Source organism: Andrena cerasifolii, chromosome 5 (genome assembly GCF_050908995.1).
Source record: "Andrena cerasifolii isolate SP2316 chromosome 5, iyAndCera1_principal, whole genome shotgun sequence".
Lineage (NCBI taxonomy): Eukaryota > Metazoa > Arthropoda > Insecta > Hymenoptera > Andrenidae > Andrena > Andrena cerasifolii.
The window spans coordinates 10,928,108-10,954,748 of record NC_135122.1 but is presented as its reverse complement, the minus strand read 5'-3'; the positions used below and the strand labels follow the sequence as shown (position 1 = coordinate 10,954,748).

At 50.0% G+C, this 26,641-nt stretch overlaps 2 protein-coding genes across 17 annotated transcripts in view; one reads left to right on the top strand and one right to left on the bottom strand.

Moving 5' to 3' along the window:
• The window catches only part of Rab3-gap (Rab3 GTPase activating protein), a 313,138-nt gene that overhangs the window by 99,826 nt on the left and 186,671 nt on the right, over positions 1–26,641 (top strand). The window lies entirely within an intron of this gene.
• The window catches only part of Msp300 (Muscle-specific protein 300 kDa), a 99,972-nt gene that overhangs the window by 71,811 nt on the left and 1,520 nt on the right, over positions 1–26,641 (bottom strand). For all 16 annotated transcript variants that reach the window (XM_076811806.1, XM_076811808.1, XM_076811792.1 and 13 more), the window contains exons 2-17: positions 15,321–15,382; positions 14,304–14,399; positions 14,136–14,219; positions 13,713–13,805; positions 12,875–13,053; positions 12,221–12,623; positions 11,987–12,133; positions 11,258–11,798; positions 9,397–11,080; positions 9,192–9,300; positions 7,802–8,846; positions 2,018–7,558; positions 1,655–1,943; positions 1,021–1,540; positions 489–937; positions 156–351 (exon numbers count right to left, since the gene is read on the bottom strand). In XM_076811806.1, coding sequence (XP_076667921.1) covers positions 156–351; positions 489–937; positions 1,021–1,540; positions 1,655–1,943; positions 2,018–7,558; positions 7,802–8,846; positions 9,192–9,300; positions 9,397–11,080; positions 11,258–11,798; positions 11,987–12,133; positions 12,221–12,623; positions 12,875–13,053; positions 13,713–13,805; positions 14,136–14,219; positions 14,304–14,399; positions 15,321–15,382 — 11,438 coding nt within the window. The remainder of the gene's footprint in view (positions 1–155; positions 352–488; positions 938–1,020; positions 1,541–1,654; positions 1,944–2,017; positions 7,559–7,801; positions 8,847–9,191; positions 9,301–9,396; positions 11,081–11,257; positions 11,799–11,986; positions 12,134–12,220; positions 12,624–12,874; positions 13,054–13,712; positions 13,806–14,135; positions 14,220–14,303; positions 14,400–15,320; positions 15,383–26,641) is intronic.

Genomic DNA, 26,641 nt, shown 5'->3' with positions numbered 1-26,641 from the left:
CGTTGCATCTACGTCGTAGTGCAAAGACCAAAAAATTGTGTGCCGTAATGTATTCTCTGATTCACTGTGACGATGAATTCAAAGGTGGAAAAATCAATGTGGCGCGTTTTCGCGGTTGAAACACGAAGTGTGTTATCGCATGTGAAAAGTGTTACCTGGTACTTCTCCAGTTGCTCCTGCTTCTCTTCGAGAGTGTTCTTCAACGAGTAATTCTTCAACGATGACTCTGCGTCTGCTAACCAGGCTAATAGCCGTTCCAGCGAGTTCTCGTATTCGCTCCATTGCTGAATCCTCTCCTCGATGCAGCGAACGATGTCATTCACGGCTGTGGCGAACTTCTTGTGCTCGAATCTGTCGTGAGAAGTTCATTTTGCTTGATTAGATCGAGGCACATCTTTCTCTTCAGCGAACACCAGCTGAGGAACTTAAATTCTCACACTAATATTCCCTATGATTTTATCTACAATATTTAATCGACACATCCTTACCTCAACGTAGTCAGATCCCGTTCCATGGACTCCAAGGACCTAGGTGTCAGATTGTGAGCGCTCTGCGCGACGTGTTCGCCCAAGATATTCAGCTTCAGCTCTCCTTCCCTCTGTCCATCCTGCAGCTCGATGATCTTCGTCAACTGGGCCTGAAGGGCAGCCTTATTGCCCGAGTAATCACTGTAATTGGCCAGCTGCTCCCACTGCTGCTTCTGGTAGTCTTGGTAGGACTTCTGGAGGTCGTAGAACTGCTGGAAGGTATCTAATAGAGTCTCCAGGTTGGATATATTCTTCTGGGACATCTCGACCAGGTCCTCGTATCTTCCAGACACCGAGGCAGCCTTTTGCTGAGCGTCGGAAGGCGGTTGGGCGGTGTGAGACAGTGCGTTTGCCTTTTCAGAGACGCCTTCGATGATTCGTTTGTATGCTAGGATCTCCTGGTGCATTGCCTGTAACAACGAACATTTCGCCAGATCAGGTAAATTCTACGAATTCTAAAATTCAAAGAGTATAGAAAGGAAGTAGTGTTTACCTTGCTCTTCAGTAACTTCGATTTGATTTCTTGAAGGGAGGACCAGGTGATGGTGGAATCCTGCTTCACAGACCTCTCCATCGCGTCCAGCCAAGCCAGGATCTGCTGCAGGGTCTCCTGATAGTTGGACCACTGCAAGGATTGAGCATCCTGCCGCTTCTGTTGCTCAGCTGTGCCTTCTACCAGCTTGTCCCATCGTTCTCTAGCCTCTCTCAGCTCGTGGCGAATCAGTTCTCGCCCCTGTGCCGAGGTGTCAGCCAGAATCCTCTCGCCGAAAGATATCAAGCTTCCCAACCGGTGCTCGCCTTGCTCCTTTTCAGCCAGAAGTATCTGCAGACGAGAAACCTTTTCCTCCAGGTTACCACCTGCCTCGTCCTTCTTCAGGCTGGACAAGCTCTGCTCGAGCTGGCTGAGCCAGGCGTCGAAAGCTTTCAATTTCTCTTCGTAGGCGCGGTGGTCGTCCACGATGCTCTGGCAGCGAGTGATTACCTCTTTGCTGAGCACGTGCAGCAGCTGATATCTGAAAGAAAGTTGTTTGTCCCCCATTTATCGCTATCCATTTCAACAATTCATTCGGGAAGCTCTGATACTGAAGAGGTAGAAACAAAGAAGGAACTTCCTCAGAATCACTCACCTATTGCTGATCTGTGAGATCAATGGCTTGATACGCTCAACGCCGCTGGCATGGAGCAAACTATGAGACTTGTCAATGAACTCATCGATCTGGGCCTCTTCCTTGAGTATTGCATCGCGCTTCTCTTTCAACACACGCAATCTGGCTTCTTTATCCTGCAAAGTGGGCTGCAGCTGTTGATCCCTGAACGCAGCCTCCATCGTGCAGAACCACTTTGTGTGGGCTTCTAATTTATCCTCGAAGTTCTGCCACTTCTGCAGGGCCGCCTTCTGCTTATCCTCCACCGATTCTGCGAAACAAAAGAGCCCCATACAGAAACTGGCACCCCGGGCAACACATTCATACTTTCTAACAAATATTCACCTATTTCGCTCAAATACTGACGAAGATTTCCCTCCAAAACGGCGATCTCTTTATTAATAGCGTCCCATCCTTTGGGCGCGGTTCGTTTAGTCACCGAATCGCTGAGTTCCTTCAGCTTGCCAAGGTGCTCTGCCCCCTGCATCTGGTCGTCCTTCAGCATCGCCAGAGTGGCCAATCTGCGAGTGATATCCGTGCGTTCTCCAGTTACGTCATTGCACTCGGCAAGCTTCTCCCTTTCCCCATTCAGCCAGTCAGAGAAGCTTTTCACTTGGAGGTTGAAACGATGATGCTTCTCGACGCAGTCTGCCAGGTTCTCCAGTAGATCCTTAGACTTGGCGACAATATTGTGGAACAGTTGCTTGATAGACGGTAGGAAGACGTTGAGAGACGTGTCCTTGGTCTGGTCGACCAGCTGCTGGGCCTTGTCGCAGACAGACTCGACCAGAGACTGATGGGACATTATCTCCTGGTGCATGATCTTGTGATTCTGCAGCTGCGCCCTTTTCTCCTCCAAGGTGCACTTCAATTCTGTGTGCTGGTGCATTGCACGTTCCACGTCCCGAAGCCAGGCGGTAAGCTGCTCGTGGGACAGCGAGAATTCAGCGAACTGCATCAGACATTGGTCCAGTTTCTGCATGGTGTTCTGCAGGTCCTCGGAAAATCCGTCCCACAGGCTGCGCAGGTTTCTCAACTGTTGCCTGATGATCTCCCTTCCTTCAGGAGACGTGTGCGCGTAAAGCTTCTCGCCGAGATCGATCACGGACTCGAAACGAGCGTTCTCCTTGGTTCTCGTATCGCTGAGATCGCGAATGTGCTTCTGCCTGCTCTGCAGCACCGATAAATCGCCCACGATCTCGCTGTGCTTCTTCAGCTCGGACTGAATGTCTCCGATCCACTGCAGCAGTTGATTGTGCTTCACGTTGAACGCGTTGTGCTCCTTCGCGAACTGCTCGTACCTCATCACTGCTTCCTTTATCTGATTTTTAATCGCTTGGTACTTAGTTGTCTGCCTAGAGACCCTCGTGGCGAGGTCCGCTTCAGCCTCAATACTCTGGCTCTTCTCAATGGCTGCATTGAACTCTGCTCCCTTCGCTATGATGCTTTCCTCCAGGGACTTTAGTTTCTTCAAATGAGCCCGTTTCGCTTCTTCAGTGCTCTTCAGGCTCTGGTCCTTCAGCTGCGTCTCCATCTGCTTGATCCAACCCTCCAAACCCTCCACGATCTTCTCGAACTCGGACCACTGATCGAACATTTGCCTTAATCTGTCCCTAGCAGCGAGGCATCGCTTCAGGAACTCCTCCCAGATCCTCTTCTGCTGCTCGAAGTTCGTCAACAGAGCCGAGTGGCCAGGCAGAGACGTTTGCTCTAGAACAATATTCAACTGCTGATTGCAATCGGCTAGAATTCGATCCCCTTCAGCCTTCTGCTGCAACAGGTTCTCTATCGCGGCGATTTTGTTCTGCGCCGTGTCGCGTTCCACGGAGAAGTCCTCGATGATCGGTGTTCCCTCGTTTATCACCGTGCTGATCCAGTCCCGTGTCTTCTCGAAGGTCTGGAGGTAAGCCTCGTGGTTCATCACGTGCTTCTCCGCGATGTTGATCCTCCCTTCCACCTGGTTGGACAGCTTCTCGTAAGCCTCGATCACGTTGCCCAGCATGTCGCTGGCGTCGTCGTCCGGGGCCGTGCTGAGCCTGTCCTGGAGCTGCTGCAGGATGTTCTTGTGAACGCTGACGTCCTGTGCCACCGCTCTGTAAAGATGAAGAGCCAGCTTCTTCTCCTGTAACGTCGGAAGCAGCTCCTGCTTCTCCCCCAGCTTGTTCCCAGCGTCCACCAGCCACTGTTTCACTTGCGAGAACTTGTCCTCGAAGGAGGACCTGTGCATCATGTCGCTCTCGATCCTCTTGTAAATAACGTTGGCACGGTCTGCCATGGCGTCCACGCGATTCCGGAAGTTCCTCAGCTCCGTTCTGATCATCTCCCTCTGGTCGGGCGTGATCCTGGCGAACAGAGCCTCCCCAGCTTCGGCCGTTCGGTTCAGTATCGCCTGGCCCACTTCGCGCTCTTCGGCGAACGTTTTCAGCTCTTTCAAACGCGACTGGTAGAAGGTGATGGGTTTGGGTCCAGTAATCTCGTCGAAGGCTTTCAAGGTCCTCTCAGCGTTCTCGAGCCAAGCCTCCAGCTTCTTCTTGTTTGCCACGTACTGATCCCTGTTATCCTTCAGCTCCCGAAGCCTATCCAGATGCTGCGACAGGAACTTGAGAACGTACTCGTAGCGGGTATTAAGGTGTCCTATGTACTGGTTCACTCGAGATTCGGAGCTGACTTTGGTGATGTCTTCGGCAAGCGCAGTGAGTTCCTTCAGCTCACTGCTGTACTCCATCACCGTCTTCTTCACCTGGCTCATCTCAGCGATCTTCTGCTCTATGTCATCCAGATTCAGCAGTGCCGACGCCTCAGCCCTGATCTTGTTCTCGTTCTCCTTCAGCCACGAGAGGACGTTCTCCGAAGTGAGCTCGTAACGCTGCCACAGCGCGATGTTTCGCTCCAAATCGTTCTTGATCTTGTTGTAGCTGGACTTGAGGGACTCCAAGTCAACATCCACCTTGTCGCGGTCGGCTTTGAGGGCGGCCATCGTTTCAGCGCTTTCGACGGACGCTAATAGTTTGAGGGAGTTGTCGGTGTCCTTCTTCCTGGCGGTGCAGTCGGCGATGCCAGCCTCCACGTCCATCAGAGACGCCATTTTTACCTCGAGGTTGTAACGATCGCTGCTCTGCTCAGGCTCGCACCAAGCCACCTTCTCCTTCAGAGTCACCACCATACGCTGAAGGGCGCCGAACTTCTCGTGGTAGAGCTTCGTGAGGAACGCTACCAAAGTGGCGATCACCTTGTTGGCGTGACTAGCCACGCCATCCCTTCGAAGCTGAAGAGCTTGCAATTCCTTAGGCAGACTGGATCTGGAGATACTTGGATACTCCGTGGACATCTTCGTTAGGGTCTCCTCGACCTTCGACAGAGCGTAGTCGCACTGTTCCAGGTCCGTCTTCAGCTCCTGACACTTGTTTACTCGTCCTAGGATCTTCGTGTTCTCGCCAGTCAAGTCGTCACACTTGATTATATCCTCTCTGATCTTCGAAATCAGGTCGCCACATCTCTTCATCTCCTGTCTGATAGTCCTTTCCCTTTCGTTCAATGTCGATGTCAACGACTCCAGCTTCTCCGCCGAGCTCTTAACGAGCTTGAACTGGTCATCCAGCAGCTTGTGCAGGGAATTTAAAGTCGGAATATCCGCGTTGTTGTTCAGCTTAACCAGCTGCTCGATCTTCGTCACGACGTTCTGGTAGAGCTGCTGGTACCCTGGCAGTTCTTCTCTGTACCTTACCAATCTGGCCTGGCAGTTCTCTGCGTCAAGTAGACGTTCGCAAGCGCTCGTCAGCGCCTCGTTGGTGTTGGTGAGCCACTTGGTCAGCTCTGATTTCGATTCCTCTATCTGCTTCCAGATGATCACCTGACTTTCACAGTCCTGCAGTTTCCCGCTGATATCGTTGTAACTATCCTGATATCGCTGTCGGACTTCATTTAAATCAGCCTCGATCAGCTCGGAGTTGAATCTAGGCATCAGGGATGCCTCCTTGGCTAGCTGCTGTGCCTTGGAGTCCATTTTGTCCAAGAACTGCCTGCCCTTCTTCAGCACGTCCAGCGCCTTTTTGTGCTTCTCCAGAGCCATGCTTGCTTGAGTGATGTCACAGGAAACTCCCTTCACGGACTGGCACAAAGCATTCGCCTCCTCGATGGACTTATTCACCTTCTGCCTGGCCTCCTCGTACACCTTCCAATCGGTGTTCATGTCGGCGTACTTCTTCCTCTGCTCCCGCAGGAGTTCGTTCACCTTCTCCCAATTGGCGTCGACGGAGGACAGGACCACTTGTATATTGGTCGTCGACCTTTGATCCTCCTTCATCAGAGAACTGCCTTCGAAGTGGAGGATCTCCTTCTCCTGCTCCCTCTTCTGGTGCTCCTCGATCAATCGATCGATCTTATCCACAGCGGGCGCTAGCTGCTTACACGAATCCACTTTGTAAACCGTCTCCTGAAGAGCAGTCTGAGTATTCAAGATCTTCTCAGTGATATTCTGCTGCAGGGTCCTGAAGTTCTTCCACCTGGCGCCTAAGTTCTCCAGCCTGTCTCGCTTCACGGATATCTCGTTCTTCAACGCCAGAGCTTTGTTCTCCAAGTCGATCAGCAAGCCTGACGCGGAGAGAGGCTTGCCCTGCTTGTCTCTAACCTGAATCCCAACAGCTGCATCAGGGGGAACGTGCTGCTTCCAGCCGTCGATCTTCTCGTATATAGCCTGCAACTCCGAGGAGAACCGCTCCAAGTCAGCTATAGTCGGTTTCCTAGCCTCTGCTTCGTACTTGCAGTGGCTCAGCTGAGCATTGGCGTCGTTCAGCCAGCTCAGCAGCTCTATCCACTTCTCCAAACCCTTCTTCTTCTGCCTCAGATCATCCTCCAACGCTTTGTACTTCTTAGCCAGAATGGTGTATGTTTCATCCAGGGCAGCTGCCTCTAGAACAGATCCTTTGGAGGACAGCTGTTTAACCTCCTCGTAGATGGCTGTGAAAGCTGGCTGCTTCTCAGAGTGCTCCTGGATGTACGCGTGGACCGCTTGTAAATTAGTGTCGACAGTGTCAACTGTGGCTTCGCTAATTTCAGCGATATTCGACCGGAGTCGCGACATCCAGTTCTCGAAATCGGTGATCTTCATCTGGAACTCCTGGCGAGCTAATAGAGAATCAGACACCTTGTTGATTTGTATCCTGACAGTGTCTGCCAGCTTGCTGACCCTCGATTTAATGTCAGACACTCGAGCTTTTAAGTTAGAGGCTCCTTCTAGGGATAATCCGTGGCTGATGTGGTCTGACACCTGAGTCAGAGATATCAGCTGAGCCTGGTGGTCTGATATCGTCTTGTTGAAGTCCTTGAGTCGAGCCAGCTCCTTCTCCAGCACCGACACTTCTGGTGTCTGAGTGTTAGGCTCCACCAGGACTGTCTTCTCGGACTTCTCTAGCCATTCAGTGAACTCCTTAATCTCTGACTCGAAACTGTTCCACGAAGTGACCAGCTTGTCGAGCTTCGTGGTTGTTTGCACAGCTACGTCGTGGACGGCGTTCCAGCGCGTGTGGACAGCGTCCACTTCGTCGGAAGCGGAGGTTTTTCCAGAGATCCGTTGGCTGATGAGGGAGAGGTCTTGGATTTGAGGGAAGTGCTGCTGGCAGCGTACCTCGAACGCTTTGGCGGTCTCCAGCATCTGAGCTGCCTGAGCTAGAGTGGTGGGCTTACTGCCTATGGTGGCTGCCTTCGATTCAGCCTCCTCGATCCAGGGTTTCAGCTGCTGGATCCCCTTCTCATACTCCTTCCATGTTTCCAGGTTCTTCGAGGCTGTCTGGCGCTGGACCACGATGCTCTTCTTCAGAGTTTCGATGGTCGTCTCGAGGTTTATGATGTCTGTGCGTAACTGTTTACCTGGAAGGCTGTCGCTGGCATCTGTAAATGAGGGCGTGGATGTCGTAGAGTTCAAGGGAAGTAGATTATGCACGGGGGAAGATAAGAACGAAGTGGGTGGTCACTGTAAAGCTTTCAGAGATAAGATTGAAGGGTTGGACAGAAGTGGAAGTGTTTCAAATAGCTCTGTGGCATTAAGATAGTCTCTAAATATAAACCCAACACTTTAGATACCTACAGAGAATTCTAGGTGATCTCTTTCTAGGAGATATAGAGAATGCTTACCTTTGACAAGCTTCTGTGACTGTTCCTCCAAGAACTTCAGCGTCTTGCTCTTCTCTTGGATCTCCTTCTGCAGGCTCTCAGTCCTATACACCATCTCCTCAGGCGTGGTCGACAGGTTCTCGATATCTGCGATAGATTGTGGAGCGATCTGCTGGGTCCACAGCTGCATCTCGTTCAACTTGGCCTGGAACTTGTTCCATCTGGTACTGTGCTCCTGAAGATAGACAACCTTCTCCTGAACAGTCTTCAGAGTAGTCTCCATCTTCTTCTCCGTCTGCGTGATTTCCTTCTTCAAGATCTCCTTCCTTTCTTGCGGTGCGATGTCCACCAGGCTGCTGTAAGTTTCACGCAGCTTCTTCAACAGCTCCTCCGCTGATTTCCTCAGGGACGAGCTGAAGTCCTGTTTGCTCTGAAGGTCAGAAGACACCTGGGAAGCGTCGTAATAAGTGGTGGACTCCATTTTGCTGAGTTCTTCGTGGGCTTGCTGGATCAGTTTCAAAATCTCCTCTTTCTGGTCGAGGTAGGTGTTCCACAGCTTATGCGAGCTCTTCAGAGACTTCAGCGTCTCCACGCTCTGCCCGTACGTGTCGTTCCAATTGGATTCCAGCTGCTGAACCTCCAGAGACACGAACGGAGGCGCGTGTTGGTCCTTGAGAAGATCCTTGCCCCGTTGGAGCATGCTGACGATGTTGGACCTCTGCTGCTCCAGCTGGCTCAGACGACTCTCCTGATGACCTACCGCGCTCTGCAGGTTCTCAGGACTCTCGGAGACCACGTCGATCTTCGATTGTTCGCGAACCTTGCGCAGCAGGGTGCATACCTCGCGAACTTCCTTCCTGTAGGTGTAACTCTTTGAGTAGATGTCGGTTTTCGTCATCGTGATCTCTATGGTGGGTATCAGGTTCTTGTAACGGGTAATCAACTGCTCCAGATGGTTCTGCTCGGAGAGGGCCTCGTGGTCTGAACGATTCGAGGTCAGGCTGTCCAGGGTTTGCACCAGCCACTTCATTTCCTCGCGTTTGCTGTCTGCTTCTCGGCATATTTTCTGGGGAACAGTTATTGGTATGCTTTAACGTCCTTTCTTGAGTGTACAGTCACTCGGAAAGATACTCATCAAGAGTTAGAACATTGAGTAATCCTATTTTGTACATTAGAAATAGGGAAATTGAACACCGTGATGTGGATGGGAGAATAAAAGCAATATAGCAGTTGTTACAACTAATTATTCTATCAGCTCTATACAGAATAATTTATGCAGTGATAGTTACCGTTAGAAGCTGGACCTATCCAGTACAAGGAAAGCAGAGACAAAGGTACAAGGGTATTTCACTATTTAAGTTCGAGTTACAAGGTGCTAAGTACAATCGTTTGTTTCTTAAAGCCTTCTTACCTGGAATATAGTCTTCTCCGTCTCAAATTCTTCCAAAGTGTTCACCTCGTGGAGTATGGTTCTGAGGTTGCTGTCCACGTGGTCCATCCATCTCACCATCTCGTCGAACCTGAAGCAGAACGTTCGTACCATCGACGATTAGCTAAAGCGGCAAAGGAACTTGAAGAAGTTCGATCTGGTAGTAAATTCATCCTAGAGTACTAACTTCTTCTTGTAGGCAGCCCACTGCTGAGGAACCTGCTTCAGTTGCTCTCTCAGCCGTTCCACTCTCTGAGCGGAGTCCTCCCAGAGGCGCTCAGCGTTTTGGGCAGCCTCTGCCAAGCTGTTGTCGCTGGGTTTCAGTTGGCTGTAGGCCGTGCTGATCTTCTTCAGGGTCTGCAGACACTTCTCCACCTCGAGCACCGTGCCGCGGTTCACGAAGAACTCTCTGTTCTTCTGGAGGATGCTCTCCACGTTGTCGTTCTTCATCAGGGCCTGCTGCTCGGAGTTCACCTCGACCTCGATCATCTTGAGGTACTGCAGGAACGTGGCCTCGTCCAGACGGAACTCGAGCCTCATAAGATGAAGGGGCGCGAACGTGAGCACTTCCTTCCACCTCTTCTGAAGAGCCTCCACAGCCTTGACAATAGGGGCTTGCTGCTCGACAGGCAGGATGTTCTTCAAGTCCTGGCCAGCGTTCACGAAGTCCTGTATCCATTTCTCGTTCACGTTGCTGAAGAACGTCTTGTGTTGCTCTATCGAGCGTCTGTTACCGGTGTGTTTGTTGTTGATCATGGTCTCCGCTACCGACAGCCACTCGGACACCTGTCTCTCGCATTCTTTGAACTTGGTCCAGCACCTGACAGCGTCCTGCAGCCGCTGCTCCCATACCTGAGCAGCCTGGGACACTTTATTGAACCTCTCGTTCAGCTGTCTCAACGTTTTCCCACCTTCAGCTGTGCCGACGTCCGCATGGCTGTCCACGGACTTCACGATGCTGGTGAACACTTTGTTCTTCGACTCCAGCATCGATTTATAGTATAGGGTTCTCGAGAAGAAGGCCTTGTGGCGGTCCAGCTGTGCCAAGATGTGTTCCCTGCCACCTGACAGGTCCACGCTGGTCAACATCCTCTCCGCTTCGTCCAACCAGGCGGCGATCTCTTTCTGTCCAGCCTCCAGGGACTCCTGCTGCACCAGTAGCTGATGATACAAGTGCAGCTGCATCGGTATCAAGGCTCTAACCTTCACCAGAGCCTCTTTCTCTTTCTTCAAGGTGTTCATCATCTTGTCCACTTCGTCGCGGGACAGGTCTTGAATGAGGGTCTGGAACTTCTTGCTGATGCTTTTGAAGAGATCCTCGATACCCTCTACTTCGTTGTGGAACACTTGCAGCTTCTCGCCGTAAGCTTTGATCTTCTCAGTGGTCGTTAGGTCAGTGGCTGCTAGAGCAGACTCGACGTTCCTCAGCCAGCTCTGCAGGGCCTCCACTCCTTGCCTGTAGTCCTTTCTGTTTCGTATTAAGTCGCCGGCGTGCATGTACTGCTTTGCTTCCTGGAATAATGACTCCCACCTGGCCGCCAGGTTCGAGTAACGTTGCTTCAGCTGCAGAGCAACGGGCTCGTCTGAAGTGGCTATTAAGAAAGTGACTGTGTCGGATAGTTGCTGGTGCTTGTCCTTCCACACGCTGATGTCCTGGAAGAACTCCATTCGCTCCTCTTCGGGGAGCTTGAGAGCAGGTTCGGCGCGTACCAACCAGTCCTCGAACTCGTCGGAGACCACGTTCCATCGGCGCCAGTAAGCTACCACTTCCTCCAGCATGCTTTGCACGCAGCGCAGGTCCATCGAGACGCTCTTCCACTTCTCGTTGGTCTCGCGCATGAAACGGTCGATGCTCAGGCTTTCATCGTGATCTGGAACATTTGAAAATCTCCTGGAGGATTGTTCCACTAAAGTTTCGTGCAACTTAACACCATAATCTACAGATAAATATTCTTTACCCTTCTCCAAAGTTTCCATCGCACGAAAGGTGCAATAAAAAACAGCGGAAACCTAAAGAAATCAGTAGATCTCTTAGCGCAGAGGCTTACCAACATTCCCCTCGCGTTTATAGTCATCCACGACTTGCTGCATGTCCAAGTAGGCCTTCTGGAACTCCTGGAAGATTCTGTTCCGCGACACAAAGTTCCTATACTGTTCCAGCATCTGGTGCACCTTCTCCTCGGTCCCGTACTTCACGCTCCACCCCTTCAGCTTCGTCTCGACTAGGAACAGGAAGGCGATAAGGCAGCACTTGTGCTCTAGGAACTTCAAACGGATCCTACGCTTCGCGGCTCGGTCTGGGAGGCTCTCGAAGCGAGCCGCCATGTTGATCAGCTGCTGTTGCTGCACCTGCAACGCGAGCTGAGAGTTCCTGACCGCGTGGAACCGCTCCGTCATGGTTGGCAGATCCAGGAAGAACTTCTTGTGTTCCTCCAGCTTGTTCGATATTATATTGGCGGTCTCCTCTGTCATTTCTTCGGGTATGTCGTTGTCGGACATTATAAGGGCCTCTGCGCGCGCTAACCATCTGCCTGCTTCGCCCAACTCGCCTGGGAGAGCGGAGTCCAGCAGCCACAGCCAGTGCAACATCTGTGGATGTTGAAGATGAAGTTCATTTGACTGGGAAGCTTTCAAATGTGAGCTATGTCTATTAAGTTTCGATTTTTCAAAGTTCTTCACTGAAAGTTGTATGGGCACTATATGGAACCTCAAGAAGCAAAGAAGATCCATGAAGAATTACAAGAGTTTTACTTTTCTAGTGGGTGCAGCAAACTCACAAGTATTTCGAAGGTCTTCCACAGGTTCTGTATGGTTCTCCAAGAGTCTCTGGTGATGCTTATCATACTGGGCGTCTCGACGAGGCGCTGCAGCTTGTTGTACACCAGCAGCTGCTGGTCAGCGTCCGTTTTCAACGCGGCGAACTCCTGAAACGCGAAATCAAGCTCTTCTTGAGTCCTCTGCGGAATAATAATGTCAGCTGAATGAATAGCAGGGGCCTGGAGGCAACGTACCGCGTAATTCAATGGGTAGGAATTATTCCTGTCAAACTGCTCCAGGTGTCTGACCCTGTCGCTGAGCCAGCCAAACAGCGCGTCGTACTCGTGCTGTACAGCAGCGAACGAATCGGCAGCTGCGGACCCTGGCTCTGGGTATTTGTGTAAAAATTGCGCGACGTATGTCATGATCGACTTCTCGTCGGGCTGGGGAACGTCCACGTCCTCCGGATCGAGGAGTCTGGCGATGCCCAGCTCCACTTCCGCCACCTGGAAGGCCGTTTCCAGGCGAGCCCTGTTCGAGGCCTCTCTCATCGCCGCGATGTTCACCAGGTTCGCTCTGATCGCGTCGATGATGGCCAGGAAGGCGTTGCCGTCTCGCCAGCTCTCGCCGAAATCGCGGACCTTTATGCCTATGTCCCTGGGACATTGAAATTGAAAGTGTTTTACATATCCCTCGATCGTCAACGTTACTTTACTTGTTTTCACTTAAAACTGAAGGAGCTTGGGGAAGATAACTGTGACTCGATTATGCGAATGATCTGTGAAATGAATATGCGTGCGAGCGATTGGGGGTAGTTAATAGGTGACACAAGCAGAGCGCGAGTTTACGATGGGAGTCTCCTTTATTTTTTTCAGTGGCAATCCAGATCTGTTCCTGCGAATACTGACTTTGGCAGGGCGTTGGTGACCCATTGGAGCAGAGTCTTCCTTGCCCCCTGCTTCCATTTCTCGCTACTGATGCGCCTTCTTTCGCTGGCCGCTGAGCCCTGGGTGCTCAGACTCTCCAGGCTGCTCTGGCTGCCCCACGTCTGCCCGAGATACTCCAGAGCTCTGGTGTTCTCCTCGATCTAGAAAAAGAGGCGATCAGCCGACCGAGGAATCGTGCCCGATCACGGCGACCAGAAGGAGAATCCACGGATGAGAAGGGGGGTATTCTAGCGTGCGTACTAGTGTGACGCGTAAAGATCATGCAGGTGCGTGCTATAACGTCGTACTCTCCTCTGTACACAGAGACTTTCTCTACGGCTTTTCCGTCTCATCGAAGAGACCGTACCAGTTAGACAGCAATCGTTTTCTTTGGTTTTTGTCTTTGTAGCCACTCACCTTCCTTCGATCCTTCGATCGTAGCTTGTTTTTGTGGAATAAACACGGTTAGCAGAGATGGAAAGTAATTCACTTCGCTCTTAACGAGGACTAATTTCTTTAGAGGATTATATAGGCTCGACGGACTATCGCGTCAACGACCCCTTTTCTCTTAATGGGAAAAGACGAAAATGCTTCTCGGCGGGGACTCGATGGAAATCTCACGATAGAGTCTATCTTTCTTAGCGCGTAAATTAATCCCCGCTGCAAACGATCGCAGTGCTACTTCGTATATCGTAACGCGCTGATTCGACAATCGATACGTGGGCACGAGCGTCATATTTAAGCAACTACCGCATTCTAGTTGTAAGAGTGCTTTTTGAGTAGCTTCGACCTTAGTCCATTCGAACGGAGGAGTATTTACCTGGAAGTAGAGGATGATAGTCCATATCAGACCCAGCACTACGGGCGGTCTTCCGTCCACAAGGTCCGATGAATTTATGTTCACTAATTTAATCTGTGAATGATACGAAGGAAAAATAATTACAAAAGTGGTGTATATTATTTCCTCTCAAACATGAAACCTGACCCCGCGTTTTAAAAGGCCCCGCGGTCTATGAAAGATTCACCGCAAACTTTGTGGGGCCCTATGCAAAGATACTTATTATTATGAAATTTGGAAAATCAAAAGTTCACGTCGGCTCTAATACTGTTTATTATCAAATTCCTACAAACGCTAGCACTTCAATTTTATTTCCCTTAACTCTCCATTAATTCCGAATATGTTTAAAGGAAGACAGTGAATTGGTATCTTATTTATTGGCAAGTGGAGGGAAGAATTGCTCACTTTCTTGCTCTGTAAGAATTGAAGGGCGGTGTTGGCGTTGCTCAGGAAATGTGGTCTTTTCAGGTTACGGCCTCTCTCCACAGGCTGCAAGCAGAAACGGGTCCCTTTCGTGTTAAGAGCATTCTATCGATCTGAATTACGGATTTGCGAGCACCTATAAAGACTCACCAGCTTCTCGCCGGATAGCACTTCGAGCAGCGCGAGTAGGCGGGTCCCATCTTTCAGGTCCTCGATCAAATCGTCCACTCGGAGCGGTGGAATTCTCTGCAAGTGGATTCGATCATCGCTATAAACCTCTTTAGTATTCTACGAACGAGACATTGCTAAAAAGAAAGTCTTAGAACATGTCCTGGCATTGTAACGGCGAAGCAAACACTGGATACTTCAAACGGAAAGATTCCCGCTTCCCAAGAATAAGCATATAAAATCGCACCGCCACAAATTTCTTCTTCTTTTTTCGTACAAATAATGCATAAGCATACAAAGAATTTCAAATCAAATTTACAAAAGATTCGTGTATAAACACGGTGCAAAGGATTCCTGGAATAATCCAAAGATGAAGTCATCGCGGCAGGTCCGAAGCTGCGAGTCGAATTACAGGAGGAACCCGTCGAAATTTACGGTCCCTTGCAATTTTAAACACCGAGCCGACCTTGCTGAATCGACCGAATCCAAGATGCTTCTCGAGAGGGAGAATAAAAATTCTTTAAAACGATCTTTCGTGGGGAACGTAAGTTGGGCATAAAACGCCGCCGCTAATTGCAAGATGGCTTTGGAATCAATGAGACAGGGTTGAACGCAATGTCGTGCCTCTCTCGGCGCATGCAAGTCGCAAGGAAGCGGGTCTGGGATTTCTAATTCAAGTTTCCAAGTATCCGGAAGTGCGGAAGTAGGGGGAAGCGGTATCGAGACTGGGCGAGCCAGGCACGAGTTATCCCAGCCAACTTCTGATATTCGTGATGAGGGGTAATTTCGCCGATGCCCTTATTATACAGAGGGGACGATGAAGAAGAAAGAAGTTTGCGTAACGTGCTGTGTACGGGCAAAAATATCCCCTGGGAGCCGCCAGGGCTGCTATCAACGACCTCTCCTCGAGGAACGGAAGTATTCGCAGTGTCGCGTTCCTTGGAATCTCGCTGGGACTACTAGAATTGTTCTCCGACAGAAACTGAAAGTTTCACGTACCTTGGAGAGGTAGGAGTTGATCCAGTTGACGAAGGTCTTCTTCTGCACGCGTTCCTGCTCGTCTGAAAAGGAAATCGGGGTCCCACAGTGAGATTTGTTTACGTGAACCTGATCAGCTTATTCTACGTTTTAAATATTAGCGTAGCGGGCGAATAAGGGAGTGGGTAATCGGGAGTAGCTGTTAACTGAAATATTACTCTCTGCCTGTTTGCCTAGGTCCCTAGGAAGAAGATTGAAATTGTTTTTTCAAACGTTCTAGAAGGCAACTGGCTGTTTCCAGTGCTTACATAGGCTCGTGTATCCTATCCTATTTTCCACACCTCGACGACTCGAAATCCCGCATGCGGTTACCGCTATTAATCTTCGAAACGTGCCGAACCTCAAGGCTGCCACGTCTAATGGCTTCCACATGAATTCGCTTCACGGTGTCATCCGAGATAAATGAAATATTTTATGCACGGTTGCGTAAGGGGTATCATGTCTGTCCTTGCAGCGTGCAATGGCGCTCGGAAACTGTATCTTGCTGTGAAAATATATTCCCTGTTATGTCTAACAGACCCGGACTGCTGGAGATAGAAAGAAGTCGTGGAGAATGGAGGCTCCATAAATTGTCTCCGCGGCGTTAGAAAAATTGATATCCGTTTCGAATACAAGAATAACAGTGGCGCGACGCTTTGTGCTATCGATAACAGAGATGAAAAAGAAAGCCGTAGGTACGTGTGTACGCGTACAATTCCGTACGCAGTGCCCTGGCAAGTGATTCAGTCTTGACTTACATTACGTCATCGTCAATTGCATAGTCTCGTGAGCGTTGCAGAGTGTATGAATTGCAAATGACGGCGGGTGCGATGCTTTTGGAAGCTATCGAGCGAAAATATTAGGGAAATGTTCCATGAAAAATTCATCGATCGCTCGTTGCAGCCAGACTCGTCGGAACGGAGTGGATGAGATCAGTTTCTGGCGTTGTAAATTTAGCTTGTACTTATACCGCTTTGATTGGACCGCTTCTATTGGCAGTAAACGCTAATATTCTTACGTAGACCGCTAAAATATACATCGCTCTTCAGCCGCGGTCATACATAAGATTACATCCATTTCTCTGCGAAACTGGCGCGCTGATTCATAGCGATTCCTGCACCACCCTCGTGTATTCACTAAACGAGAACTTTTGCACTACCCGAAGTTGCGGAACGGTTCTTAAAACGCAGAGGGAAAAATGGAAAACACGCGACAAAGTACACCCAATTCCTTTCGACCTGGCACTCCACTTGACCCAAGAAAATTTGCAAACCAGCCCTCCCAGCGTTCATAATTTATGCACCCCTGGTCACGAAACGATAAAAAAAGAAACAGCGCCGTCCGCAATTACGTAGAGTCTCAGCGAAAAGCTACCAGGATCCAGGGCGGTATCGGCGCGATCTCGATCGTGGATCGGATTATAAATTACGTTTCACGGGGGCCCGCGGCTTATATTTCGGCAACGGTCGCCGGGACGATAAAAGCGAAAGGGGGAGAGGAGAAATTGCGAGTCCGGCCGTCAATTAAAAGGAAGAGGCACCGTGCACACGCACAGGGTTACGTGTTGCTGGCACGCATACGTGATTGAACTGCACGTCCACGATGCTCTGTCACTTCGCGCGTCACAAGTGCAGCGGATGCATTCTCTCGGGGAGGGTGCGCGAGGTGCACGAGATGCGCCAGTTTGGATAGTGTATTGATAGTGTAGACCAAGCACAACGGTATATTCATCTGGGAGGCAGTAATACAAATTTTGCAAGGGAATCAGGTTCACGATTCTCTTTTAAAGTGTTCATCGAATGCTCAGTATTTGGCAATATGTAGGAAAGAAATTATAGATAACGAGTGATAGTAATGGATTGTAAAATAGTTGCAGCATATGACGGAATGGTTAAATCACTTTGGAGTCTACTAGAATTTCAAGGACCTTCGTGGATTTTGAGAATCGCAATGAGTTCTTTGTTCTTCGTTCAATACGCGAGAAAATTAGAGAGAAATTGGCAATCCCCCTGCAATTATTCAGCAAACGCACGGTGCGCACCGAGCAGAGGCGAATGAAACACGATGCTTCATTAATTCACGGCGCGTTGCGAGATTACTGGAAGCGGAGGATCGGAGAAATGCACGTGTAACGCGCCATGAAATTACACGCTCCGGGTGAAGCATGTAATTTAGTTGTTCATCGTCTGTCCGAGTCGCTAGACGGGGCAAAAAAACTCGCTTGAAGAGATAAACGGGGCCCCGTCGATTCCTGAAGGGAAATGGGAAGGAAAAAGAGAAGGAAAGGAATGAATACGAGGTGCGAACAGATGATTACGTCGCAGTACGTGAATTACTAATGCCGGGTGCTTTATTAGACAGTTAATGACACCGCGATGGGTGTCCCGAATTCAGATAAAATACGAGCTTCGTGTATCGACACAGTTAAGTGCAGCGCTGCTGAAAAGAAATGTACAGTTCGCATGTGAAGCTTGGCGTCGTAAAACTGCTGGCCATTAAGATGACAGATGAAAGACGGTGAATCTTTTCGTACACCGGTCCCGAACGTTCGCGACTTTTATGATGGTTCGGTTGCTCGCCAGAGGAATGAAACGCAAGTAGATTGAGCCTGCGCTAGACAGACAGCTGTCTACTGCGAGTCATATGGCGGCCATGCAGACTGGCGGCGATCATTAGTAGGCTTGCAAATGAATCTGTTAGAGATTTTATTTGTAATCCGAGACATCTCGTCGTACGCTGCATCTCTTTGAAGAGGCTCGTGTCCACGAGCTCTGCTAAAGACCTTAAGATACTGCGACTTCTTCTGGAAACTAATCACCTTCGACGATATCAATCCGTCATTTTCTACTGCCGTTAGAAGTGCAATAGGCGAAATGGTTCGTCGCCGTACGAAGATTTAGATTCTCGGTGTTTTTCAGCTGAGTGCTCAGCTGAGAGTTCTTCGAACGAGCATTGGAAGACGTGTCCTCGCGTGAGATAAGAGTTATCAGTAAGAGCGCGACGTCGCGAGATAACCAAAGCTGGCCGGGTCGAAAAATCACAATTAAAAGGGACAATTGACGCAGAGGTTGCGGTCCAAGCGTGCGTTACTTAACTTCTGCGAGAACAGCCGTGCATAATAATCTTCTCCCCGAGCAGGGGACGTGGAAGAATCTTCTTCGCCGTCTCCTTCGCCGTTTTTCTTTTCCCCGTTCGATCCCCACTGACATTTAAAATTATCTCGGCTTTCTCGTCCCACACCTCACCCCCCCCCACCGCGCCCCTTTTTTCCACGAAAAGAGGTACACGCGCATAAGGCGGGCGCGCGTATAAATTCGTATTTTTAGCGCTTTCCTCTCGGGGCCTGCACGATGTCGAAAGCTGAAGCGGCGCGAAGAGGCGGGAGCCGATCGGCTGAAGTGGGACAGATTCCCACTGATGAGCTCATATGCTCGATAGCGTGTTCCGAGGGAGAGGAAATCGACCGTTCTTCTTCTCGGCGTCGATCACCTACCTCGACTCCGATTTCGCGAACTAATTGGGAGTTCTCGTGAATCGATCTAACAGTAGATAGAGTCGTACGTTAGACGATGTTGTTTGGAGACGAGGGAAGTTGTCTAGGCTCCTGGGATTATCCTTCCCTCCGCTTCAGTCCGCTATGATTCGATTCAGGACCTTCTTCTCGCCCCTTTGCTCGAATTTGGCGAATAGTCTAATTGGATAGTAATACTTTGTTCAGCTTTATTCTCTTTTGTTCGACTCAAGGCCTGCCGCCAATTCGAGCAGTAAATCTGTCAATGTATCTAATAATATCTTCCGAAGGAGAGAGAAAATCGAGATTTGCTTCTTCCTTCGTTGCAGTATCCCACATCTCGGTCAGATGGCTACAGAGCCTGAATCGGTGGAAGGAATCCTGTGCTGGTGTGACGCGAAAGAAATCATGGCCATCTGCGCTCCCTGTTTGCAAAGGAGATTGAATTCGAGCAGGGAGGGAAACGATATCCGTGACGAATCTACGATTTCCTTTGGTTCATCAACCGTGTATTCCAACGTGGCTTTTTTTTTATTAAGACCGCGCTACGCTATATTTACGCGCCGCTGTGTTTGACTAGTCCACGGGGAGGGACACTCTTTCGTTTGCGAGACGAAGATCAAGGGATACGATGGAGACCAGGATCCTGTCACGAGTTTTACGACGCCGATTCCAACTCTTCATTCCGCGTTCCGTCATTTACAGCGGGCTCTCTGAATAAGTTTAATTACAACCGACGCCGCAGATCCTTTCTCGAAATAATTGAAAGGCCAGCAAGACTTCCATCGAATCGGCAGAGGAAATTTGCACGCAAAGCCAACGGGTTGAGATAAGGAACGCCAACCTTGACATTCGTAACGCGATAAGGGGATTGCGTTATCCGGCAGGCGAATAAAACGGTCGAAACGGTCGCAACGATGAGAACACCTGTAAAGCTTTACTGCTTTGCTCTTGCCAATACGATCGCAGCAATCATAATACCTGTTAAGCTTTACTGCTTTGCTCTTGCCAATACGATCGCTTGAACATTCGATATACTTATGCCAAGGTGAAGTACATTTAGCGCTGCTTAACTTCTGTTTTTAGCGATGATTGTGGCTTAAAATAGCCGGCCGCCAGTTTCAGCAACAAGTTTACACAACGCGATAATAATGTTCCCTGCAACGACTTTCTAAAAGGGCTACGTTCGCAAGAACGTAGAAACCCGAGTTCCAATTATCGAATGGAACTGCACGCCATTTGCCCATGCATGCAGCCGCGTACACGCGCCTAATCGGCTGTTCGAGGGTTGAAAGCAACGATTCCCTGAGGACCTTGGCGATCTCTACGTCCATCACAGTCAAACAACCGTATCAGAATCCTTAAACAGAAGTTTTATCTAACAGACATCGATGGATCTCCTTGATCGTCTTAAGGAGAGAAGCCCGTATAAACGGCTTATGTTTGTATCGATTTTTCGGAATTTCTTGCAAAGATACCAATGTGCTAATCCTTTCGTAACTTTAAGGGTACTTTATTTAACATTATAACAAGCAAACAAAATTTTTATAACAGTAAAATTATAATAAGTACAGAAGAAACAGAGCAGTATCTGAAATAGATTTCTTTTCGAGACGCAACGCCGCCGGTTGTAGCGTCTCTGGTAGTTATGTGAAACAAAACAATAATTTGCTTTTCAATTTATGTGCCAATTGTAAGAATATGAACCAGAAACGGTGTGAAAAAATCGCATATTTTGAAAATGCCGGAACTTCAAACATTTTCGCCAAAAACTTTCTTATCATTTTCAAGGGTCCTGTGCAACATTTTATAGAAATTTCATCGCTTCTCCCATAAGAGCCTGCGTATAAGAACGCAAATTCGATTTCAATTTGAAAAATCGTGCGGTCAATTGACTCGAAATCTTGACACGATGCGGAATACGCTTCGAACGTTACATTAAAATACTTTTCAAAGATTTCTTATCCCTTGTTCCGGTATCGAACCTCCTTAAAAAGTGAAACGTAACAAAGTTCCTGTTCAATGAAACTTTCTTCTCCAAAATGTGGTCCCTGAATGCATTGTCGATTGAAACTCAAAAACCATCATCGAATCTCCACAAATCTTCCCCTACAGCAAACGTTCAAGAAAGATGGATGCCACGATCCTCGAACCGCGCTCGAGGCGCAAACAGGATCCGTCGATGAGTCTGCTCGCGATCATCGCGATCACTCTCCATTAAAAACGACCGACCGTGTGTTTGTACGCGTGATTGTTTGTTAATTACTTCCTAATGAGCGCGCAGAGGGGGATGAGGTAAGATCGCATGCCGCGCGCGCGTGCTTGTCAAGCAAATTGGCGAAATCGTGGCGTGCGAGCCACCGACTCGTGCGCCTCTCGCGCAAAGCCTCGATATCGCCGTTCGAGCCGTATCCAGCGATCGCGCTTTAGGCGAAATCCTCGTCCGCGTGTCCTCGAGCGGGCCGCGGATTCTGCTTGTACGCGAGCCGATTGGGGTCGAGGGATCGCGGGCGAGGCATTTTTCTAGCCCCATCCCGCCGATCGCAAGGTTGGCCGCGCAGAAGCGAGGCTAGATCGCGATTCTACGATCTTTTAGGTCGACGCTCGATTCTTGGAACGTGCAATCGGCATGCCTTAAGCATCGCTACTATAAATAGAATCTCCGAGGCTTTCTAAATATAGCGCGCGCTATTGTGTTCAATTGCAACGGCGATTTATTACAATTTTGCGCGAACAGTGTTCACGAATTCGCGAGGCAAGTCGTACCAGTCCATCGGTCCGCGTGCATTTCTTTGAATGGGCACTCGAAGACGGGAGGGTTGTTATCGGCTTGCGTGATCATTTTCGATCGCGATGTACCGAGTGAATTTTGCTCGAACGTCTGCAGTTTTTAACTGGTTAGTTGAAATGATAGATAGGGGAAAGATGAAGGTGCTTCTGCTCCCTGTCGTTGCGAGTTAACCGCGTCCGTCACGCGCATTCAGCACAGTACACCGTTTAATGCAAAGTGCCGGGTCTACGTCTGGTCTAGTAAACGGGTACTCCATTCAATTTCCAAGACGGTGCCGGTGCCTATCGGCGATAATTGCCGGTCGTTCCTGAATGGGAACACACCTGCACGCAATGTGCGCGCAAAAATGACGCCCGGTGTGCGTCGCGCACGTCTCTCGCCATTCGAGCCATTCGATTCTATGGTTAATTCATTCCACGCGCCTCGCAGCACCGCGAATCGGGATTGTTTATAGTTGAACGAACGCTGCGCCCAATTTAAGACGCTCGAAGGCCGCAAGGATCTTCCAGAGGCTCCGTGGTACAGAATCGAAACTTTGCTGCGCGGAGACGCGCGATGACCGGCAGAAGGAGACGTCTAGTGCAGTGTATTAAACGCCTGCGCGACCTTGGTGAGAAAAAAAAATGAAATCCGATTAGCCAGGAAGCGAGGGCTTGCGCCGATACAGCACACGTGCCGAGAGCGCGGATCGAATTTGTCTTTCATTCGCGATTAAAGCCTCGTAATATGAACGGCGGCTCGCGAGCAGATTATCGACCGACCCAATTGGATTGGCAGGTCGCAACGATTCCTCATCAGGGAGTCGTCCACTCTCGTTAATTCGCTGCTGCAGTTCTGCGCTTCTCGTTCCGAGCGGTTCGATGCCGTCCAAGACGGAAGAGGACGGACTGCGGACAATCGACGGGATAGACGGACTTGGCCGAAGCGAGGCGAGGCGGAGCGAAGCAGGAGAGAGATCTGTATCGCGAGGCAGAAGGCTGCAGAGGGGAATATCGAGTGGCAGGATCTCCGAAATATCAGACACGCGGATCTCTGCGACCTTCGCCTTATCAGCGCTCTGCAATCGCGAGCCAACGCGATCTTTGCAACTTTAATAAAAGAAACAACACTTCCCTTTTCCCATACACAATCGTATCTCGCAGTAACGACGAAGGCTGCTCGAATGAAAGCAGTCGCTACAAACAACTGGGAGACTTAAAAAAAAGGACCGGCAGAGACACGGCCGTTACGTGGCGAGGCAGCGAGCGGAAGGCGCTGGGAGAGTGGAAGGCGCTGGGAGAGTGGAAGGCGCTGGGAGAGTGGAAGGCGCTGGGAGAGTGAAAGAAACACGGCCCCGAGAAGGACAGACAGACGGAGGAAGGAAAAGGACGCGGAATGTCGAAACGATTGTGATGGAGAAGAGAATAGGGAGTCGTGGGAGGAGAGACAAGGAGAGCCAGTGGCAAAAAGGTTGCGGAGAAGGAGAGCACGGCTGGGAGCACAGCCTTGAACTGACGCCTAATAACGTCATCGTTTACTATTAGTACGAGTTACCACATTACGCTTTATACGCGACACGCTGGTATACAACACGCTTCGTTACGCTACTCCCTGCGATCGTCACGCGCCATCCGTGTCTACGAATCCTACATTTTTACAGGAGATTAACGATTATTTACATAGTCCATCGCGTACGGGTTTAACCCTCTTCGACGGTCATTCTCGTTCAGTCGCGTTGTTGCTCCCAATTCCGACTGTTATGATCTTCCTTTTCTTTTGTTTTTATTTTGCTCGCGCAACTGTAGATTCTCTAAGGGAATTCTACAGGGATTCCAAGTATCCTTTCACTCGAACAAACCGGCGGAGCGTCGCTCGGTTGGGCGCAGCTATTCAGCCGCGATCTTTCCGCGAATTTCTGTTTCACTCGCGGATCCGCGAAACGGGTCGCGCGAATTTATTCGCGCCGCGTTCCCAGCGATCGTTTATCGGCGCTCGAGCGGGCGATATTAGCGTTGACGTAACATTTTTAAATGCGCGGCTACGCGACGCCTATAAATTTCAGCGAAACACCGCGGCTTTGGATCGCACGAAGGACGCTTGTACGTACGTCGCGTTAACGAAATCCGAATCGTGGCCACTAGTGATGTAACCGATTTAATAACTGCAGACTACCGATGGCCGTGACCTCACTCTCGCCGCCGCTCTTTCTTAACTCCAACCCGTTCCTCTTCGTTCGCAGACGTTGCTCGACTCTCTGTTTCAAACTGAAATCGTGCAATCTTCCGTTGCAGTGGGGCATTCTTATCGCCCGAGCTTCAAATCGAGCAGAGAATATTCCTCTAATTACTCGAGGGTGCCTTCCATTGCAATTTGCGCGGAATCAATCATCTTTGTACGGAATTAATGAGACAGGCGCGCGTAAGTCTCGAGAGATAAAGTTTACGGAGCTTCGAGCTGGAATTCCGAGAGATGCCGGTTGCATTCTTCTTGCTCGACGATGGTTGACACACGAAACTGCGGAGCAGGGAGAGGGTTTTAAGTGTCGCAAGCCGCCACTGGAGGCGCCGTGTCAGAGCGAGCGCTGACGCAGGGCGCGGGTGTTCCGGTCGTACGGGTCTGCTCGTTATCTTGACCTAACAGGCTTCGTTTCATTTATTCGCGGGGAACAGATCCACGGTTCGTTGCCCTGGTTCCCGATCATTGAGTAATCGTTTACGTACGGGGGCCTCGCGGTGCCGCCGTCGAGGAAGAACTTGTGCCAAAATGTATCGCGGCACATCGAATTCGGAGCGACTCTGCGTCTGGGCGCGGATGAACTTTTAAACCGCTGCAGGGGCAACCCTTCGCTTTCGTGACAACTTCGTCCCACTTTCTCGCAATTTTTTTAATGAGAAATTTCTTTAACGAAGGCACCCTCTACCTGCTGCCCGTCACAGTTACTGACCTCCGCAAATTGTTTAAATTACCACGCAATGAATAATCGACGTTGACAGCGGTGGAACGGAGCAGTCGTTTATTTTAATCTCGCAACGAAATGGCCACTGTGCGAATTTCAGTCCGATTGCCCCAATCGCGATAACCACGCTGTAGTGGCAGGCAGAAGTGTGCTGCGAAGAGTCGAGTGACTAAGCAGCATTCGTAAGAAGATATCGCGAACACACCGTACCACGTCGATTTCGTTGAAGAAACGATCTCTGGCAGCTCGCGGGTAACACTTTTTCCGCCGTCTTTTCTTAGGTTAAATGTTGAATGGGAGCAGCGTCAGGATTGCCAGCTCTTTTTGCGCAACGTTTACTTTCAATGTCAGTGTACTTTTACTTATACAATCTCGTTAGAGTGTCGGGGCTAGGTAGAAGGAAACTGCAAGCCTCGCCACTAGGTATCGACATTTTCCTATCTGTGTCGAAGATTCGCTCGTCTTTTCCTTTCCGATTTTTTTATTTAGCTGTAGTATAATATAATAAAGGCACTGGCGATTAGTCGGGGAGTTTTCATCGAGGTATAAACGCAGAAGATTCCTTTCGCATTGCTCAGCGAGGTACATGATACTTGGAACACTTCAATATGCTACTTATGTCACGTGTCCCGTGAAAATATCGCTACAGCGTGTTTCCTAAAACCCTGCCGCGACTTCGGAGATAAATTCAGCCCGCAGTGATAATAAAAATGGAATCGTTTGTCCTTGTTAACCCGCTGCCCTACATTCCTCCGTTTTTATGCTGGACCAGCTGTCCCTGCTAAACGCGACCGCAGTTTGGAAACGAGATCAGAGCCTCGAATTCTCTTCTACGCCGCGATTAAGCTTCATCGAACCCAGACGATCTTTAATCCCCGCCGCTGACTTCATCCTCCCGAATTGTCCAGAAACGTGATCCCCCAATTATTTCGAGCACCGTAACGAGATCATCAGCGTGCTGCACCGTGTCCAGACACCATTTCGCGCGACAGAGGCGAGCGTTTGGTTAAATGCGAAACTGCTTCGTACGAAACGACACCGACCGTGGCCCTGAATGCTCCGGTGCAACCGATCTTTCCAGTTTGTCCCACGTAACGCACAGCAGCGAGCGTGGGCAACGCGATTACCGAACGAAAACCGCAAATTAACGTAATCAATCAAGCTGGCCGACAGAGCAGGTAGCGCACGCCATTGTCCGCTTCATCTACCCCGAGCGATCCCCTCGATTCTGAAAAATCAACGGTCGTCCTCTAAATGTTTCCATCGAAATTTTGCAAACCTACTAAAAGCTTCGCGGCTGGAACGAGAACCAGCGAAGTCACGTCGCGGCTTGCTTATCTAATCCCGGCAGATTATTTCTCCGCGGCGCTGCGGAAAGAAACGCGGCTGCGTGATATATTCCCAAGCGTTTCGTAGCGTTCGCTGACACTAGCGAGCACGATAGCCGCCGGCCAAGAAAACTTCCACGGTCCCCGCGGCGGAATTGCTAATACGCTGCTTAACAGCGGCGAATAACTATCGATCGCGAAGTGCCGGGTTCTCTCGTCCATACGGCTTGGCCGAAGAAAAAAGCGGTGACTCAAAATCGTGCGGAGCCGAGCGCCCAGCGTGGATGGGAGAGTGGTCGATGAAGAGCGGAAGAATTTAGCGGCGTTAACGAGGCGTGACGTGGTGCGGAGCGTCGTTGACTTGAAGTAACGCGAAGAAGGCAAGGCCGATGTTGCGGGGTGTCAGAAGAATTGGGGAGCCGAGTGGAGCGGCTCGAAGACGAAGATTCGAGATCATTGATCGTAATGGCGGCCGGCTCGCCTGGCTCTCCCTTGGCGACGATGAAGAGAGAAACGTGGAGTGTCCTTTCAGTCGGATGAGTAATGAATTGCCACCGTGTGCGGTCGGCGAATGTGGGTCACAGTTGTAATTTTATTTCAATTTCCACGGTGGACGATCGATGACCGTCGCCGGAGGACGTCGGTAGTCGCGCTTTGTATCGGCGGAGGCTCATTCGACCGTGGAAGCATCAATCGCTCTTTGATGGCTTTTTGATTGAGAATTACTGGCACGCAGAC